Source organism: Bos mutus, chromosome 21, assembly GCF_027580195.1.
Source record: "Bos mutus isolate GX-2022 chromosome 21, NWIPB_WYAK_1.1, whole genome shotgun sequence".
Lineage (NCBI taxonomy): Eukaryota > Metazoa > Chordata > Mammalia > Artiodactyla > Bovidae > Bos > Bos mutus.
In genome coordinates, this window is record NC_091637.1 from 4,486,523 (window position 1) to 4,506,900 (window position 20,378).

Here is a 20,378-nt window from a genome sequence, read left to right on the forward strand (position 1 = left end):
GTAGCTTTTATACTTTTTAGACCAAAAAGAACAATACATCTGTGAGGAATTAATAGGATAAAGAACTTGGGTTTTGAGTACTTAATTAGTGAGAAATCAATTAAAGAAGGGAAAAGGTTTGTTTATACAGGCTTCCTGGCAATAAGGATGACCTACCTCTAGACGTGGGGAGTACACCTTTCACATGAGAGATTGTTTTCCTACTTCTGTAGACAAATAGGAGGGTCAGAGTAGATATCTCTTGCATTGGTCATTTCTTAAGTAACTTTAATTCAAAGTAATCACTATGCCATTGAGGCATATTTTGGGGTAGCTTACCCTGGGCCCCAGAAAGACCATAATAAAGTATTTTTCCCTTTTTTAAAATTTTCTTTATTTATTTATTTTTTGAATCAAAGGATAATTGCTTAACAGAAATTTGTTGTTTTCTACCAAATATCAACATAAATCAATCATAGGTATACATATGTCCCCTCCTTCTTAAACGTCCCTCCCAACCCCCTCCCATCCCACCACTCTAGGTTGTTACAAAGCCCCTTTTTGAGTTCCCTGAGTCATACAGCAAATTTCCATTGGCTATCTATTTTACTTATGGTAATGTAAGTTTCTATGTTACTCTCTCCATACATTTACCCTCTCCTTCCTCCCCCTGCCCCATGTCCATAAGTCTGTTCTCTACGTCTGTTTCTCCATTGCTGCCCTGCAGATAAATGCATTGGTACAATCTTTCTAGTTTCCAAATATATGTGTTAATACATGATATTTATCTTTCTCTTTCTGATTTACTTCACTCTGTATAATAGGCTATCCATTCATCCACCTCATTATAATGTAGACTCAAATGCATCCCTTTTGTGGCTGAGTAATATTTCATTGTATATATGTACCACAGCTTCTTTATCCATTCATCTGCCAATGGACATCTAGGTGGCTTCCATGTTCTAGCTGTTGTAAATTGTGCTGCAGTGAACATTGGGGGACATGTATCTTTTTCAATTTATATTTCCTCAGGTATATGCCTAGTAGTAGGATTGTTGGGTCATATGGTGGTTTTAGTCCTAGTTTTTTAAGGAATCTCCATAGTGTCTGTATCATTTTACATTTTAACCAACACTCCAAGAGGGTTCGCTTTTCCCACACCCTCTCCAGCATTTATTGTTTGTAGACTTTTTGATGTTGGTCATTCTGTTTGGTGTGGGGTGATATCTCATTGTAATTTGGTTTGTATTTTTCTGATAATGAACTATATTGAGCATCTTTTCATGTGTCTGTTAGCCATCTGTATGTCTTCTTTGGAGAAGTGTCTGTTTAGTTTCTTTGGCCCACTTACTGATTGAGTTGTTTATTTTACCAATATTGAGCTACATGAGCTGCTTCTATATTTTAGAGATTAATTCTTTGTCAGTTGTTTCATTTGCTATTATTTCCTCCCATTCTGAAGGCTGCCTCTTCATCTTGCTTATAGTTTCCTTCATTGTCCAAAAGCTTTTAAGTTTAATTAGGTTCCATTTGTTTATTTTCATTTTTATTTCCATTTCTCTGGGAGGTGGGTCGTAGAGGACCTGGCTGTGATTTATCTCAGAGAATGTTCCACCTATGTTTTCCTCTAGAGTTTTATAGTTTTTGGTCTTACATTTAGGTCTGTAATCTATTCTGACTTTATCTTCATATATGGTGTTAGGAACTGTTCTAATTTCATTCTTTTGCATGTAGCTGTCCAGTTTTACCAGCACCACATATTGAAGAGGCTATCTTTGCCCCATTGTATATTCTTGATTCCTCTGTGAAAAATAAGGTACCCATAGATGCATGGGTTTATTTTTGGGATTTTTATCTTGTTCCATTGGTCTATATTTCTGTTTTTGTGCCAGGACCATTCTGTCTTGATGACTGTAGTTTTGTAGTATAATCTGAAGTCAGGAAGATTGATTCCTCAAGCTCCATTCTTCTTTCCCAAGACTGCTTTGGTTATTCAGGGTCTTTTGTGTTTCTATATGAATTGAGAAATTTTTTGTTCTAGTTCTGTGAAAAATACCATTGGTAATTTGATAGGAATTGCATTGAATCTGCAGATTGCATTTGGCAGTATAGTCATTTTCACATTTTATAATCATTTTCACATATTGATCCTTCTTGCATAGGAACGTGAAATATCTCTCCATCTGTTTATGTCATCTTCTATTTCTTTCATCAGTGTCTTATAATTTTTTACATACCATTCTTTTGTCTCCTTATGTAGGTTTATCCCTAGCTATTTTATTCTTATAGTTGCAATGGTGAATGGGATTGATTCCTTAATTTCTCTTTCTGATTTTTCATTGTTAGTATATGGGAATGCAAATGATTTCTGTGTATTGGTTTGTATTCTGTGACTGCTAAATTCACTGATGAGTTCTAGTAATCTTCTGATAGTATCTTTAGGGTTTTCTATGTATAGTATCATGTCATCTGCAAACAGTGACTACTTTACTTCTTTTCTGGTCTGGATTCCTTTTATTTCTTTTTCTTCTCTGATTGCTGTAGCTAGGACTTCCAAAACTACATTGAATAATAGTGGTGAGAGTGGACACCCTTGTCTTGTTCCCCAGCAGGATAAACTGTGGGTTTATCATATATGGCCTTTACTATTTTGAGGTAGGTTCCTTCTAGGCCCTCTTTTTTTTTTCTTTTAAATTTTAATCATAAGTATGTGCTGAATTTTGTCAAAGGCTTTTTCTGCATCTATTGAGATTGCAATATGGTTTAATCTTTCAATTTGTTAATATGGTGTATCACACTGATTTGGATATATTGAAGAATCTTTGCATCTATGGAATAAACCCAATTTGATCATGGTGTACGAGCTTTTCAATGTTTGTTGAATTCTGTTTGCTAGAATTTTGTTGAGGATTTTTGCATCTATATTCATCAGTGATATTGGCCTGTAATTTCCATTTATTGTGTTGTCTTTGCCTGGTTTTGGTATCAGGGTGATCGTGGCCTCTTAGAATGGGTCTGGAAGTGTTCCTTCCTCTGCAATTTTTTGAAAGAGTTTTAGAAGGCTAGGCATTAGGTTTTCTCTAAATGTTTGAGAGAATTCACCTGTGAAGCCATCTGGCCCTGGGCTTTTGTTTTGGGGGAGAATTTTGATCACAGTTTCAATTTCACTGCTTGTAATTGAGTTGTTCATAATTTCTTTCTTCCTGGTTCAGTCTTAGAAAATTGAACTTTTCTAGGAATCTGCCCATTTCTTTCAGGTTGTCCATTTTATTTCCATATAGTTGCTTATAATAGTTTTTTATAATCCTTTATATTTCTGCACTATCTGTTGTAACCTCTCCTTTTTCATTTCTAATTTTTTTGATTTGGTTCTTCTCTCTCTTTTTTCTTGATGAGTCTGGCTAAAGGTTTGTCAATTTTGTTTATCTTCTCAAAGAACCAGCTTTTAGTTTTATTAATCTTTACTATTGTTTCGTTCATTTCATTTTCATTTATTTCTGTTCCGATCCTTATGATATCTTTCCTTCTACTGATTTTGGGGTTTTTGTTGTTCTTCTTCTTCTTTTCCAGTTGTTTTAGTGTAAAGTTAGATTTTCTATTCAATGATTTTCTTGTTTCTTTAGGTAAGATTGTATTGCTATAAACTTCCCTCTTAGAACAGCTTTTGCTACATCCCATAGGTTTTGAATTGTTTTATTTTCATTGTCATTTGTTTCTAAGACTTTTTTTTATTTCCCTTTTGATTTCTTCAGTAACCTGCTCATTATTTAGAAACATATTGTTTATCTCTATGTGTCTGTGTTTTTTATAGTTATTTGCTTGTAATTGATATCTAGTTTTGTGGTCATAAAAGATGCTTTATATGATTTCAATTTTCTTAAATTTACTGAGGTTTGATTTGTGACCCAAGATGTGGTCTGTCCTGGAGAATGTTCCATGTGCACTTGAAAAAAAAGTGCATTCTTCTGCATTTGAATGGAATGCCCTGAAGACATCAATAAGATCCATCTGTTCTAATGTGTCATTTAAGATTGTGTTTCCTTTTTAATTTTCTTTTTGATAATCTGACCATTGGTGTAAGTGGGATGTTAAAGTCTCCTACTATTATTGCGTTACTGTCAATTTCTCCTTTTTTGTCTGTTAGTGTTTGTCTTATGTATTGAGGTGCTCCTATGTTGGGTGCATAGATATTTACAACATCTATTCCTATGTCTTCCTCTTGGATTGATCCCTTGATCATTATGTAGTATCCTTCCTTATCTCTTGTAATATATTTTATTTTATTTTAAGATCTATTTTTTATGATATGAGGATTGCTACTCCAGCATTCTTTTGATTTCCATTTGAGTGGAATATATCTTTCCATCCTCTCATTTGCAGTCTATATGTGTCTTTAGGTCTGAAGTGGGTTTCTTATAGACAGTATACATGTGGGTTTTGTTTTTGTATCCATTCAACCATTTTGTCTCTTTTGGATGGAGAATTTAATCCATTTACATTTAAAGTAATTATTGATATATATGTTCCTATTGCCATTTTCTTAATTGTTTGGGGTTTATTTTTGTAGATCTTTTTCTTCTCTTGTATTTCCTGACTATATAAGTCCCTTTAACATTTGTTGTAAAGCTGATTTTGTGGTACTAAATTCTCTTAACTTTTGCCTGTCTGTAAAGCTTTTGATTTCTCCATCAATTTTGAATGAGATTTTTACCAGGTAGAATAATCTTGGTTACAGATTTTTTTCCCATTCAGTACTTTAAATATATCCTGACATTCCCTTCTGGCCTGAAGAGTTTCTGCCAGCAGATTAGCTGTTAAATGTATGGGGTTTCCTATGTATGTTACTTGTTGTTTTTCTCTTGCTGTTTTTAGTATTCTTTCTTTGTGTTTAATCTTTGTTGCTTTGATTAGTATGTGTCTTGGTGTGTTTCTCCTTGGGTTTATCCTGTATGGAATACTTTATGCTCCTTGGACTTGATTGACTATTTCCTTTCCCAATTTGGGGAAATTTTCAACTATAATCTCTTCAAAAATTTTCTCATACCCTTTCTTTTTCTCTTCTTCTACTGGGACCCCTATAATTTGATTGTTGATGCATTTAATATTGTCCCAGAGGTCTCTGAAACTATCCTCTTTGAGACTAACTGATAGTCTTCATTCTTTTTACTTTACTCTGCTCTTCAGGAGTTATTTCCACCATTCTATCATCCAGCTTACTTTTCCATTCTTCTGCCTCAGGTATTCTACTAGTGATTCCTTCAAGAGTATTTTTAATTTCAGTAATTGTGCTGTTTGTCTCTGTATGTTTATTCTTTTATTTCAATAGGTCTTTGTTAATTGATACTTGCATTTTCTCCATTTTATTTTTTGAAGTTTTGGCTCATCTTTACTATCATTATTCTGAATTCTTTTTCAGGTAGTCTGCCTATTTCCTCTTTGTTTATTTGGACTTATATGTTTCTAGATTGTTCTTTCATTTGCACATTATTTCTCTACTTTTCATTATTTATTTATTTATTTTTAACTTATTGTGTTTGAGGCCTCCTTTTCCCAGGCTTTGAGGTTGAATTCTTTCTTCCTTTTGGTTTCTGCCCCCATTAGGTTGGTCCAGTGGTTTGTGTAAGTTTCAAGTAGGCTGTGACTTATGCTTGTGTTCCTGTTGGAGGAGGTGAGTTTTTTCCCCTCTGATGGGCATGGCTGAGTGAGGTGGTAATCCTGTCTGCTGATGATTGGGTTTGTATTTTTGTCTTATTTTTTGTTTGAATGAGGCATCCTGCACAGGGTGCTACTGGCAGTTGGGTGGTGCCAGGTCTTTCACACAAATGGTTGCCTTTGTTGGTGTTCTCAATATTTGATATTCCCTAGGGTTAGGAGTTCTCTGGTAATCTAGGGACTTGGAGTCAGTGCACCCACTCCAAAGTCTCAGGGCCTGGGCTCTGGCCAGGAACAGAGATTCACAGGTGGTTTGTTATGGCATTAAATGGTATTAAAACAAACACACAAAAGTGAGAAACAAAAGGTGCATCCCAGATAAATGGCAATTACAAAATCAGGTAAATAATAACTAAAATAATGGAATATACACACATATATGTACACCCAGAAGCAAAACCAAAAGTCCAAAAAAGATAAAGTATAATAGATTGACCTTGCAAACAAAGGAAATCAAAAATTATATCCACCAATTAAGATTAAAACTAACTAAAGTGCAAACTGGAAAACAGAACTAAAGCAAGGTGCCAACTGGGGAATAAAACAACAAAAACAAAATAAACTGACATATATGGTGAGAAAAAGAAACAAAGAATATAAATGCAAAGTTAAGCAGAAGTAGATAAAGAGGATTTATATACAATAAAGATTAACTACAATGGGAAAAGAACAGTAGGAAAAACAAACAAAGGAATAAATGTAGAAAAAATAACAATAAATTTTTTAATTTTTTAAAAAGAGATAACAAGAAAAAAAAAAAAAAAGGAAAACCCCACAGAACTGCAAAAGGCCAATACAGAGGCAGTATATAATAGAAATAAAAAGTGCAATTTTAAAAAATTCTCTGGGTTTCTTCCTTGTCCTGGCTATTGACCACCCAGAGGGATGGTATGGGGAGGGAGGAGGGAGGGGTGTTCAGGATGGGGAACACGTGTATACTTGTGGTGGATTCATGTTGATGTATGGCAAAACCAATACAATATTGTAAAGTAATTAACCTCCAATTAAAATAAATAAATTTATATTTTAAAAATTCTCTAAAGTTTAAATAGATTTAATAGTGCTGGTAAAAACCATCAACTACAACAACAGAGTGAAAGGGGATGGGGGGAACATCCAGAAGCAACTACAGAACAAGTCAAAAGATAAGAAATGTTCTCTTGAGTCTCTGCTGTCAGCATCCATTCCCTCACCAGGAGTCACAGTCCACCTCACCTCCCTAGGATGCCGTTCAACACTGGGCTGGTGTCTGGACCTGCTGTGGGATCTGCTCAGACTCTAATCTGGTACTCTTCCTGTGTGTTCTTGCCTTCAATGTCCACAGGTGTCAGAACTAGTACATTTTCTTTTGTGAGAACTCTCGTTGTCCTTTTAAATATTCCATAAACACAGTCTTCCTAGTTGATTGTGTGGATTTAATCTAGTTTGTACAGTGGGTGGGAAGGTTTTGGGTATTCTTCCTTAGCCACACTGCCCCTGGGTTTCAACTGTAGCTTTATCTCTACCTCTGGATGTGGGTCATCCAGACGGGTTTGCTCATGAGGATGCCCTGGAGGACTTGGTTCTGCGCCAGTGAGGGCCAGCTGTGGAGGTGGTACAGCTGCTTAGGTCACAGGGGCCCTGGCAGCACCAGGTACTCAAGGGAGCTGGCAGCAGGAAGTATCGTGCTCTAGAAGGGTATGGCAACCCACTCCAGTATTCCTGCCAGGAGAATCTCCTAGGCAGAAAAGCCTGCAGACCACAGTCCACAGGGTCTTAAAGAGTTTGATGTGACCAAAGTGACCCCGTTTGCATAGATACAGGACTCTTTCTAGCTTCTGGCAGTTCTTTCCCAGTAGGGATCGTGCATGGAGGTGGCGCAGTTGCTTGGATCACAGGAACACTGGCTATGCAGGAGCACTAATGTCTATTGTCACAGGAGACATGGTTTTATTAGGGCTTTTTCTAGTCTGTGGCAGCTCTGCCCCAGTGAGGACTGAGCATGAAGGTGGCACAGCGGCACCAAGTGTGCAGGGACACAGACTGCCTCAACTACAGGAGCTATGGCCCTATCAGAGTCTTTTTCCAGCCTCTGGTAGCTGGTGATCTTCGGTGAGACCTCCTCCATTGCCCCACCCATTCAGGCCTTTAGAGGGCTCCCCTGACTTGGGTCCTTCTCTGTTGCTCAGCACTGCCAGGTGCTTGAAGGGCCAGCCTCTCTGTTGTTCAGCTGCTGGTGCTGGCCTGTGGGAGAGAGAGGCTAAAGTGATGGCCCCATCCCTACACGCAGCAGTATCACCTTGCCTCCAAGGCTGCCTAGCTTTCCTCCACAGGCATTTCCTACCACAATCTCCTCCCGCATGTCCCCTAGGGCCATCTCCCCACCATCAACCACAGACCTCATCCTGGATTCCTCCACAATCCCTGCACTCCAGCCCCCAGCTGCTGTGCCTTCTAAGGGACCCATGTCCCTGACTGGGGTATGTATGGCTGTGGCAAGGATTTTCTGTGTGATTATTATTCCGTTTAGACTGTCACAGATCAGCTGCTTCACTCTCAGCCTCAACTATCTCTCCTCTGTCCCAAACAGTTGCCCCAGTGTGGAGGTCAAACCCCTGCTCAGTTCCCCCGCCTGCCAGAGGCAGGTCCAGTGCTACTAATGCTTCTCTTTTTTTCCCTACTTCTTTCATTCTACAGAGTTTTATGTGGTTCTATATATTCTTTTCCACTGGTCAGGAGCTCCTGCCCACTCTCAGCTGGTGTTCTGCACATGCTTCTGTGTCTGAAGGTGTATTCCTGATGTATCCATGGAGAGAGATGCACTCCATGTCCACCTACTGCTCCACCATCTTATTCTCTCCATCATAAAGTTTTGACAGTTGTACAGGAGAAACAAGATGCTGTGTTCTGGAAAGATCCTTTTGGTGACAGGACGCAGAATGATCCAGAGTACTGAAGGTTGTTATGAGACAAGCCAGGGGCTTTGGTAAATAGTACATGGGCCAGGTAGGAAGAGGAATTGGAGGAAATAGAGAAGTTGAAGAAGGGAAAATGAATCAGAAATGGTTGTCTAGATTCCCACCTTGGATAAATGAAAGGAGGACCTAAGCTAAGAGAAGGTATTGGTGTGATAGAGGCTCATTTCTGGTCATCGTGAATTTCAGGTGCCAGAAGGTTGAATCCAGCAAGTTGAAGGATGGAGGTCAAATGGGAGGAAGGAGAGAGACACAGTTCTGCAAAAGATCACCTAGAAAAGACATGGGTAGAGGCGACTTTGGAATAAAATAAACAACGTATTAGGCATGCACACTCTCCCAGTCCCTCATGGAATCTTATGAGATTTCCAGTAACATCTCTATTAATCCCAACTCGTTTATGTGTGGCTTTGCTTTAGTAAAGAGGAAGTAGTGTCCATAAAATGATTTATTCTGTTTGTTTTCTGAGTAATCATGAAAGGATAAAATAAATATAAAAATATTATGCAAAACATTATAGTAAGTGATTGATAAGCTTAAATTCATACTACAAAAATGGAAATATAAATTTGTTACTGAAGTTTAGATATAAAAGTTTATGTATAAGTCTGTTACTATTGAAAAAGCAAACTGAGAATAGAGTTACTTGAGGGATGAGTTTTTTCTTATTCTTGGTTTTAAACATGTAACATACAGCTAGACAGAAGTGATAATAGCTCATTGAGTAATGGCCTGAATAAATGGTGTAGAATAATGGCATAGAATAAATGTGCACATCTATCACACATATCAAGTAATGTGTATTTTTTTTGTGTCTTTTATAGTAAAATACTTCATGCAGCCATGGATATAATAAAAATTAAGTTTCAGAGCCCCAGAATTCTGACTCTTTCTCCAAGTTGATAAATGCTGTACTTGAATACTTTTATCAAGTCATTCATTTAACAAAATAAGTTATAAATTATTTCCTTGAATTATTTTAACACAAGAAAGTTGGTTAATTTTGGCAATACTTCATTACAGGTGACTATGTTGTCATGACTATATATTTTGAATTGAGTAGAAGAATGGGATACTTCACTATTCAAACATATATTCCTTGTATACTGACTGTGGTTTTGTCCTGGGTATCATTCTGGATCAAAAAAGATGCTACACCAGCAAGAACAGCATTAGGTGAGTTTCAAAAAAGTCTCCTACCATTTTTTGTAATTTTAATATAGAACTATATTCATAAAAATACTTTCAATGAAAAAGTTCAAATGTAACTGATCTAATTTGAGGGCTACTTGATTATTTTATTTATTTTTAAGTAGACAAGTTAGATTTTTCTTCCTGACAATAGAATTCCCTGTGTACCACTTAAGTTGAAGTCAGGTATTCAAAATAAATCAATTGCATCATTCTGTACTGTGCTCTACGGATGATGTCATTAAAAATGTAGTCATGTTCTGAAACCTGCCACACTCAAAAGTCTCATTATGTCAGTGAATGGAAATAGAACAGTGTATGGAAATAGAATCTTTGAGGATTGGTGACCAAATCAGTAAAACAGTCTTTCAATAAAAGAAGTACTGCTTGGCTAGAGCAAATTTACCAGCAAACAAGAAAATGATTATTCTTTTCAGTTATAATTTACACATTAATGCTCAAAGTCTTTTCATAAATTTTTCTCTGATACCCAAAGTTCTGTTAATAAAACATTAAATTTCAATGGTTTTAGAATTGTAGTGCATGTTTTATATCAGTTTTTCTTTATGGTGGGAATTTTGCCTAACTTTCTATATTTTTATTTGTTAATAATGTATGATATATAGTTCTTTCCACCAGCACTCTCACAATTTCTTTTGGAAATCAAGCTACCTCAATACAAAAAAAAAAAAAAAACAAAATCTTGTATATTACATTGCACCACTTCTGTTGGTTTTTTAATTCTTGTTTGTTTAACAGCACAGTACTTTTTGAACAAGGTAAATTAGCCTTTAATATCCTCTGTCCTGTGGAAATATCCTCTGTCCTGTGGAAAAGATGAGAATACCAGACCACCTTACCTGCCTCCTGAGAAATCTGTATGCAGGTCAAGAAGAAACAGTTAGAACCAGACATGGAACAAAGGACTGATTGCAAATTGGGAAAAGAGTATGTTAAGGCTGTATATTGTCACCCTGCTTATTTAACTTCTATGCAGAGTACATCATGTGAAATGCCAGGTTGGATGAAGCACAAGCTGGAATCAAGATTGCCAGGAGAAACGTCAATAGCCTCAGATATGCAGACAACACCACCCTTATGTCAGAGAAGGCGATGGCACCCCACTCCAGTACTTTTGCATGGAAAATCCCATGGACGGAGGAGCCTGGTAGGCTGCAGTCCATGGGGTTGTGAAGAGTTGGATACGACTGAGCTACTTCACTTTCACTTTTCACGTTCATGCATTGGAGAAGGAAATGGCAACCCACTCCAGTGTTCTTGCCTGGAGAATCCCAGGGACAGGGGAGACTAGTGGGCTGCCATCTATGGGGTCGCACAGAGTCAGACACGACTGAAGCAACTTAGCAGTAGCATGGCAGAAAGCAAAGAAGAACTAAAGAGCCTCTTGATGAAAGTGAAAGAGAAGAGTGAAAAAGCTGGCTTTAAATGCAGCATTCAGGGGGAGGCGCCAAGATGGCGGAGGAGTAGGACGGGGAAAACACTTTCTCCCCCACAAATTCATCAAAAGAGCATTTAAACGTCGAGTAAATTCCACAAAACAACTTCTGAATGCCGGCAGAGGACATCAGGCACCCAGAAAAGCAACCCAACTCTTCGAAAGGAGCGCGACTGAACAAAGAGAAGAAATACAGCTCCACCCACCAGAACACCGACACAAGCTTCCCTAACCAGGAAACCTTGACAAGCCACCTCTACATACCCACACACAGCGAGGAAACGCCACAATAAAGAGAACTCCACAAACTGCCAGAATACAGAAAGAACTCCCAAACTCAGCAATTTAAACAAGATGAAGAGACAGAGGAATACCCAGCAGATAAAGGAACAGGATAAATGCCCACCAAACCAAACAAAAGAGGAAGAGATAGGGAATCTACCTGATAAAGAATTCCAAATAATGATGGTGAAATTGATCCAAAATCTTGAAATTAAAATGGAATCACAGATAAATAGCCTGGAGACAAGGATTGAGAAGATGCAAGAAAGGTTTAACAAGGACCTAGAAGAAATAAAAAGAGTCAATATATAATGAATAATGCAATAAATGAAATTAAAAACACTCTGGAGGCAACAAATAGTAGAATAACAGAGGCAGAAGATAGGATTAGTGAATTAGAAGATAGAATGGTAGAAATAAATGAATCAGAGAGGATAAAAGAAAAACGAATTAAAAGAAATGAGGACAATCTCAGAGACCTCCAGGACAATATTAAACGCTACAACATTGAATCATAGGGTTCCAGAAGAAGAAGACAAAAAGAAAGACCATGAGAAATATTTGAGGAGATAATAGTTGAAAACTTCCTAAAATGGGGAAGGAAATAATCACCCAAGTCCAAGAAACTCAGAGAGTCCCAAACAGGATAAACCCAAGGAGAAACACCCCAAGACACATATTAATCAAATTAACAAAGATCAAACACAAAGAACAAATATTAAAAGCAGCAAGGGAAAAACAACAAATAACACACAAGGGAATTCCCATAAGGATAACAGCTGATCTTTCAATAGAAACTCTTCAAGCCAGGAGGGAATGGCAAGACATCCTTAAAATGATGAAAGAAAATAACCTACAGCCCAGATTATCGTACCCAGCAAGGATCTCATTCAAGTATGAAGGAGAAATCAAAAGCTTTTCAGACAAGCAAAAGCTGAGAGAATTCTGCACCACCACACCAGCTCTCCAACAAATACTAAAGGATATTCTGTAGACAGGAAACACAAAAATGGTGTATAAACTCAATAAAATAAATGGCAACGGGATCATACTTATCAGTAATTACCTTAAACGTAAATGGGTTGAATGCCCCAACCAAAAGACAAAGACTGGCTGAATGGATACAAAAACAAGACCCCTACATATGTTGTCTACAAGAGACCCACCTCAAAACAGGGGACACATACAGACTGAAAGTGAAGGGCTGGAAAAAGATTTTCCATGCAAATAGGGACTAAAAGAAAGCAGGAGTCACAATACTCGTATCAGATAAATTAGACTTTAAAACAAAGGCTGTGAAAAGAGACAAAGAAGGTCACTACATAATGATCAAAGGATCAATCCAAGAAGAAGATATAACAATTATAAATATCTATGCACCCAAAATAGGAGCACCATAATATGTAAGACAAATGCTAACAAGTATGAAAGGAGAAATTAACAATAACACTATAATAGTTGGAGACTTTAATACCCCACTCACACCTATGGATAGATCAACTAAACAGAAAATTAACAAGGGAAAAAAAAAAAAAGAGGTGTGTAAGGCAACTGGAAATTTAAACATCACTGGATATTTGATGATATTAAGAATTTATTCTTAAAAAAAAAAAAACCAATATTCATTGCAATACTATTTACAATAGCCAAGAAATGAAAGCATGAATAAAGAAGATGTGGTACATGTATACAATGAAATATTACTCAACATTAAAAGGAGTGAAATAATGCCATTTGCAGCGACATGGATAGACCTAAAGATGATCATACTAAGTGAACAAAGTCAGAGAAAGACAAATACATATGATATCACATATGTGAAATCTTAAAAAATGATATAAATGAACTTATTTACAAAACGGACAGACCCAAAGACATAGAAAACAAACTTATGGTTCCCAAAGAGGAAAGAGGGAGAGGGATAAATTAGGGATATTAGATTAATAGATACACTCCTATATATAAATCAGAAAAGCAACAAAGTCCTACTGTATAGCACAGGGAACTCTACTCAGTATTCTGTAATAACCTATAAGGGAAAGAATCTGAAAATAATATGTGTAACTGAATCATTTTGGTGTATACCTGAAACTAAAGAACACTGTGAATCAATTATATTTCAATTAAAAAAAAATAAATGCAGCATTCAAAAAAAGAAGATCATGGCATTGGGTTCCATCACTTCATTGCAAATAGATGGGGAAACAATGGAAACAGTGATAGACTTTCTTTTCTTGGGCTCCAAAATCACTACAGATGGTAACTGCAGCCATGAAATTAAAAGACACTTGTTCCTTGGAAGAAAAGCTATGACCAACTGAGACAGCATATTAAAAAGCAGAGACATTACTTAACCAAGAAAGGTCCGTCTAGTCAAAGCTATGGTTTTTCCAGAAGTCATGTATGGATGTGAGAGTTGTACCAAAAAGAAAGTTGAGCTCCAAGAAATTTATGCTTTTGAACTGTGGTGTTGGAGAACACTCTTGAGAGTCCCTTGGACTGCAAGGAGATCAAACCAGTCAATCCTAAAGTAAATCAGTCCTGAATATTCATTGGAAGGACTGATGCTGAAGCTGAAGCTCCTACTTTGGCCACCTGATGCAAAGAGGTGACTCATTGGAAAGTACCCTGATGCTGGGAAAGATTGAAGGCAGGAGGAGAAGGGGGTGACAGAGGATGAAATGGATGGATGGCATCACCAACTCAATGAGCATGAGTTTGAAAAAGCTCTGGAAATTGGTGATGGACAGGGAAGCCTGGCGTGCTGCCGTCCTTGGGGCTGTAAAGAGTTGGACACTACTGAGTGAACTGAACTGAACTGACCCCTCTGCCCAGTATTGGTTTTGCATTCTTATATAAAATACATGATAAATCAGCTGACAAAGGCATAACATAAATTTAGCAACTATTCTTCAAGTTCTGACCTCACAATGACAAATTCAGAGGTCATAGTGAGTATAACTTTAAAGATCAGCTTCAAAACAGAGTAATATTTCTGCACAACTTGAAACTATGCAAGTCCTATCGAAGAGTAGCCATCATGGTGTTAAGAGGACAGGGATACTAAAAATATATCATTCTTGCAGGTAATAGATTTGCTGACCAGAAGAGTGGAGAAATCTCAACACTAGCATATTTAATTGAGACACCTGAAGGGCTCTGCTTAATAAAGCAATTCTCTAGACTTCCCCTAAATGAAACAAATCATGCCATGACAAATCAAGCAAAACCACCAGTAAATCAACTATTTATTACAAGGAAGAATTCAACATTCTTTTAAAAAAATTACATAGTCCATCATGTATCATCTACAATATTGTATATACAGTAAAAAATTACTAGGCTTTCTAAGAAGCAGATAATTGTGAGCCATGATCAAGAAAAAAAGTCAACATTAAAATGCAACTTTGATGTTGAATCAGCAGATATGGGCTTTAAAGCAGCTATTATAACGGTGTTCAAGGATTTAAAAGAAAATACAATGTTAGTGAATGACAAGATGGATAATATCAACAAATACCTTTCTTAAAAATGAAGTTCTAGAATAAGATGTATAATAGTCAAATTGAAAATAATCAGTAAATGAGCTTAAGAGCAGATTGAAAGTTCCTTGGAAGCAAAGTTATGACCAACCTAGACAGCATACTAAAAAACAGAGACATTACATTGTCAACAAAGTTCCATCTAGTCAAGGCTATGGTTTTTCCAGTGGTCATGTATGGATGTGAGAGTTGGACTATAAAGAAATCTGAGCTCCGAAGAATTGATGCTTTTGAACTGTGGTGTTGGAGAAGACTCTAGAGAGTCCCTTGGACTGCAAGGAGATCCAATCAGTCCATGCTAAAGGAGATCAGTCCTGGGTGTTCATTGGAAGGACTGATGTTGAAGCTGAAACTCCAGTACTTTGGCCACCTGATGTGAAGAGCTGACTCATTTGAAAAGACCCTGATGCTGGGAAAGATTGAGGACAGGAGGAGAAGGGGACGACAGAGGATGAGATGGTTGGATGGCATCACCAACTTGATGGACATGGGTTTGAGTGAACTCTGGGAGTTGGTGATGGACAGGGAGGCCTGGCATGTTGCAGTTCATGGGGTCACAAAGAGTCGGACATGTCTGAGCGACTGAACTGAAGTGAACTAAACTGAACAGAGCCTCAGTGATCTGTGGGGCTATATAGAGATGTATAACACAACTTCAACTGGTACTCCGAAATGAAAAGAGAAGAAGAATCAACTTTAAAATTTTTTGAAGAAATTTAGTAAAAATACGCAAATTTCTTGAAAATGAAAGTCAAAGTGAAGTTGCTCAGTTGTGTCTGACTGTTGCAAGCTCGTGGACTGTAGACTACCAGCGTCCTCTGTTCATGGGATTTTCCAGGCAAGGATACTGGAGTGGGCTGTCGTTTCCTTCTCCAGGAGATCTTCCCAACCCAGGGATCAAACCCGGGTCTCCCACATTGCGGGCAGACACTTTACCATCTGAGCCACCAGGGAAGCCCTACCTACAAATTCTTTAGACATAACATGGTCACCACATTTTGAAAATGTTAAATTGAACATTTATTACAAAATCTATATTTTTCATAAAAATTTACCTGCCATCAGTGTATACTTTTCAAATTTACAATGCATTTTTACAAAATGTATCACAACTTTCCCACCTGCAATAAGGACAGCCTGACATTCTGTTTTCACTGTACTGATTAAAGAAACTGATTCAAAGAGGGTAAGTGGCTTTATCTGACCAAATGTTGAGAAGGCCCAGAGCAAGGCTGAAGGCTTTGACTTCTAGTTCAATATCATGTACACCTGACCATGCTGTGCATGCTGTTCTATTTGACTTATTCTACAATTTCTTGCTGATTGACAGACCAGGGAGGCACTAAACAAGAGCTGTGATACTACTGTAAAGATAGGAACTAATGTGCATTCATCTGTCATGTCTACCTGATCTTTCTATCACATATACATCTCTTAAATTTGCTCCACAGTCTTTGATTAAATCTTTAGTGTTGGCCAACATATATGAAATAAAGTCAGATTAATACTGTGATTAGTTAACTAATTAACCAATGAATCAATGCACTCATAAAAAGCATTTACTGAAATAGTTAGAATGCTAGACATGGTGCTATGTAATGGGCAAGAAAGGATGAGCAAGATATAGTTTTGCTTTTAAAGATCACACATTCTATGCAGGGAGGCAGACCACAAAGACATAAGCAACTCTCTGTGACCATGCAAAAAATGAGGCACGTAGAATGTATAGGAATAGTGAAGATGTGTGTATTATCAGCTCTGCCTGGAGTACTATAAAGTGATTTGCCTCAGAAAAAGTGGTGTTTCTGCTGAGTCTTCAAAAAAAGGTGAGTTTACAAATTGTATACAAAAGGAGAAGTAAGACAGGAACTAGTTTACCTGGCCAGAAGAAAAGTGTGAGATGAGGAACAGACAAAGTATAGGGGACTGCAAATCTCACTTTCATTAAAAATATATTTTTAAAAAATGTCAAACAATACAAAAATTACTGAATAAATGGGATGATATCAACTTAATTCATATATTTTAATATTGTGAAGACTATAATAAAATGTATTATGGAAATGTTGCTTATAATATTATATGTACATTACAATGAAAAGTATTATTACGTTTACGCAATGCCAAGAAGGAGGATTCACATAAAAATAAAGCAGCGTGTGGAATGGAGGGATTCTGTCTGGCGTCTCTTACAGCTTGCCGTGTGTCTCCCCGTGCAGGCATCACCACGGTGCTGACCATGACCACACTCAGCACCATAGCCAGGAACTCCTTGCCCCGGGTGTCCTATGTGACTGCCATGGACCTTTTCGTGACTGTGTGCTTCTTATTTGTCTTTGCTGCTCTGATGGAGTATGCTACCCTCAACTACTATTCAAGTTGCAGAAAACCACCTACCACTAAGAAAAAAACATCGGTGAGTTCCAGTAGCAAGGATTTTCTCCGTATATATATGGAATTTAGAAAGATGGTAACGATAACCCTGTATGCGAGACAGCAAAAGAGACACAGATGTATAGAACAGTCTTTTGGACTCTGTGGGAGAGGGAGGTGGGGGATGATTTGGGAGAATGGCATTGAAACATGTATAATATCATATAAGAAACGAATTGCCAGTCCAGGTTTGATGCAGGATACAGGGTGCTTGGGGCTGGTGCACTGGGATGACCCAGAGGGATGGTATGGGGAGGGAGGTGGGAGGGGGGTTCAGGATTGGGAACACGTGTACACCCGTGGTGGATTCATGTTGATGTATGGCAAAACCAATACAATATTGTAAAGTAATTAGCCTCTAATTAAAATAAATAAATTTTTTAAAAAAGAAAAAAATGCAAAAAAAAATTTTAAAAAAAGATTTTCTCAGAAGGTAGTAGAAGAATATTTTGAGGTAAATGATTCTTATTCATAAGGATTTTATACATGATATAAATAGTTAATTTAATAAGGCTTTTTAAAAACAAGATAGGTATTCAGAAGATATGAATGTGACTGTCAAGCAGTCTTCAGCTTCACCTACCAGTGGCATGGACTGATGTAATCACATCTTAAAGATTATTCATTATCAGAGTGTTCTGTAATACAGATTCCATGGCAGTTTTCAATGGCTTTTTCTGCTTTCCTTGTAGTTACTACATGCAGATTCCTCAAGATGGATTCATGAAAGGATAAGCCTACAAGCACCGTCTGTACGTATAGCATTGCAAGTGTAAATATTTCTGAGAACGTTGTGTAAACTACAATTGAAAAATATTGTTGTTTACAAATGCATCTATTGAAGACCAAAGAGTAATGCATGTACTCCCTTAAAAAAATGTATTTACAAAGAAATGTTCAACTTAGAAAATTTGGAAAATGAAGGGAAAAAAATCACTTCTACTCAGGGATTAGTGTATAGCATACATATTTCTGTAACTCAAAATTATGTTCTGAATGCACTTCTTGGTCAAAATATTAATTTGTAGGATCATTTTCATGATTGATGCACACACAGATGATCTTGGCTGGACACTGGGCTAATCCACAACTTTTCACTTTTAAACATATTTTTATCACTACAGTTTTGTACATACTTGTGACTATTGTCTTAGTATTAATTCCTAGAAGCAGAATGCCTGGGCCAAAGAATTGCATGTTTTTTTCCAAACCACAGTCCACCAGTTTTGTTAGCAATGTGAGTCACTCACTGCTCAATGTGGGTCACTCTCCCTGCATTTAGTTGAATAGTTGAATATACAAACAACTCCTACAAACTATTCCTATTGGCATTGCTTTGATTATTGATAAAGCTTAATATATTTTTTACTTGTTTTTGATTTTCACATATTCCTGTGAATTGCTTTTTCTGTCCATTAATTTTTATAAAAGTTTTTGTACAATTTTGATAACATTTTTATCCTTTAAGTTTTTTAAAGTAGCATGCTATCTGCCAGTTATATTTATTGCATTTATACAATGTAAAATTTATATAATCACATATAGAATATATTAGGGATATTAGTCTGGTTTTGTATGTAGTTTTTATTCAGATTTCATTAGTAATGCTGTCACTGCAATTTCTTGAGCTTTTTTCCACATGCAGTGTCTTCAATCTCCTCTTGTCAAATCTATCAGCATTTCCTTTTGTGGTATCGGCCTCTTGTGTCCTGCTTGGAAGTTCTTTCCTATCTTCAGAATGACATAGCTCTCCCTGACTTTCTTTTGAGTGCTAACTCTGTTTGGCAACATATTCTAAGTACTTTCATTTATCAACTCATTCTATCTTCACAAAAACCCACTCTACTGACAAGGACACTAAGATGTGGAAAAGTAAAGTCCTATAAGTATTGACTGAATCTTCACAATTTAAAAAATTGTTGTATTTAATTATTAGTGTTACCTGAATTTGTAGTATATAGCTTAATGTAAGACTCTATTGAAAAATTGAGAAACATGTCTTTAAATCACTGATTGTGAGCTACCACTTTTACCATATGACAACTTTTACTTTAATTATTTTTATCCCTTTGTACATAAGAAGTCACAAATTGCACTGAATGTTTTATGCCCACCTGTACACAATAAGTGGTTTTCTAGCTGCTAATCAGCATCTTATGTTCAGTTCATTTCAGTCAATTTCATCAGGAGATTGTATAATTATCTATACTCTGCAAGTATGTATCATTATAGTTCTGACAGAAGTGAAGCCATTTTTCTAGCTGTGGGAAGCCACAGTGGATATAGATTTTGCCAGCAAATGCTGCCAAATAGCAACAGACTGAAAGGTAATGGGAAGGGGTGGAAGTAGAGGATGCTAAATAACAGAGACAAGTCAGAACAAATAGTCTGAGGCCCAGAAAATACATTATCACACACATCCAGGGGGCTAAGAGTGGAGGAAGAAATATTGACATCTTCAGTATAGAAATAATACAGTCAAAAGTAATAAAGAATGTTTAACATAGAGGGAAAAAAATAGCCACAAAACTGGAAGAAATTTTTAAGCTGGAAAATGTAATGACCCTAAAGAAATACATACAAAAACAATTCACAGAAAGGGCTCCAGGCCAGTTGATGCTGCTGCTGCTGCTGAGCCGCTTCAGTCGTGTCTGACTCTGCACGACCCCATAGATGGCAGCCCACCAGGCTCCCCCGTCCCTGGGATTCTCCAGGCAAGAACACTGGACTGGGTTGCCATTTCCTTCTCCAATGCATGAAAGTGAAAAGTGAAAGGGAAGTCGCTCAGTCGTGTCTGACTCTGCGCGACCCCATGGACTGCAGCCTACC

At 37.1% G+C, this 20,378-nt stretch overlaps 1 protein-coding gene across 1 annotated transcript in view; it reads left to right on the forward strand.

Moving 5' to 3' along the window:
* GABRG3 (gamma-aminobutyric acid type A receptor subunit gamma3) overlaps positions 1-20,378 on the forward strand; it is an 839,241-nt gene that overhangs the window by 809,267 nt on the left and 9,596 nt on the right. Inside the window, exons 7-9 of the mRNA XM_070358244.1 lie at positions 9,669-9,821; positions 17,336-17,532; positions 18,242-18,301. Coding sequence (XP_070214345.1) covers positions 9,669-9,821; positions 17,336-17,532; positions 18,242-18,301 — 410 coding nt within the window. The remainder of the gene's footprint in view (positions 1-9,668; positions 9,822-17,335; positions 17,533-18,241; positions 18,302-20,378) is intronic.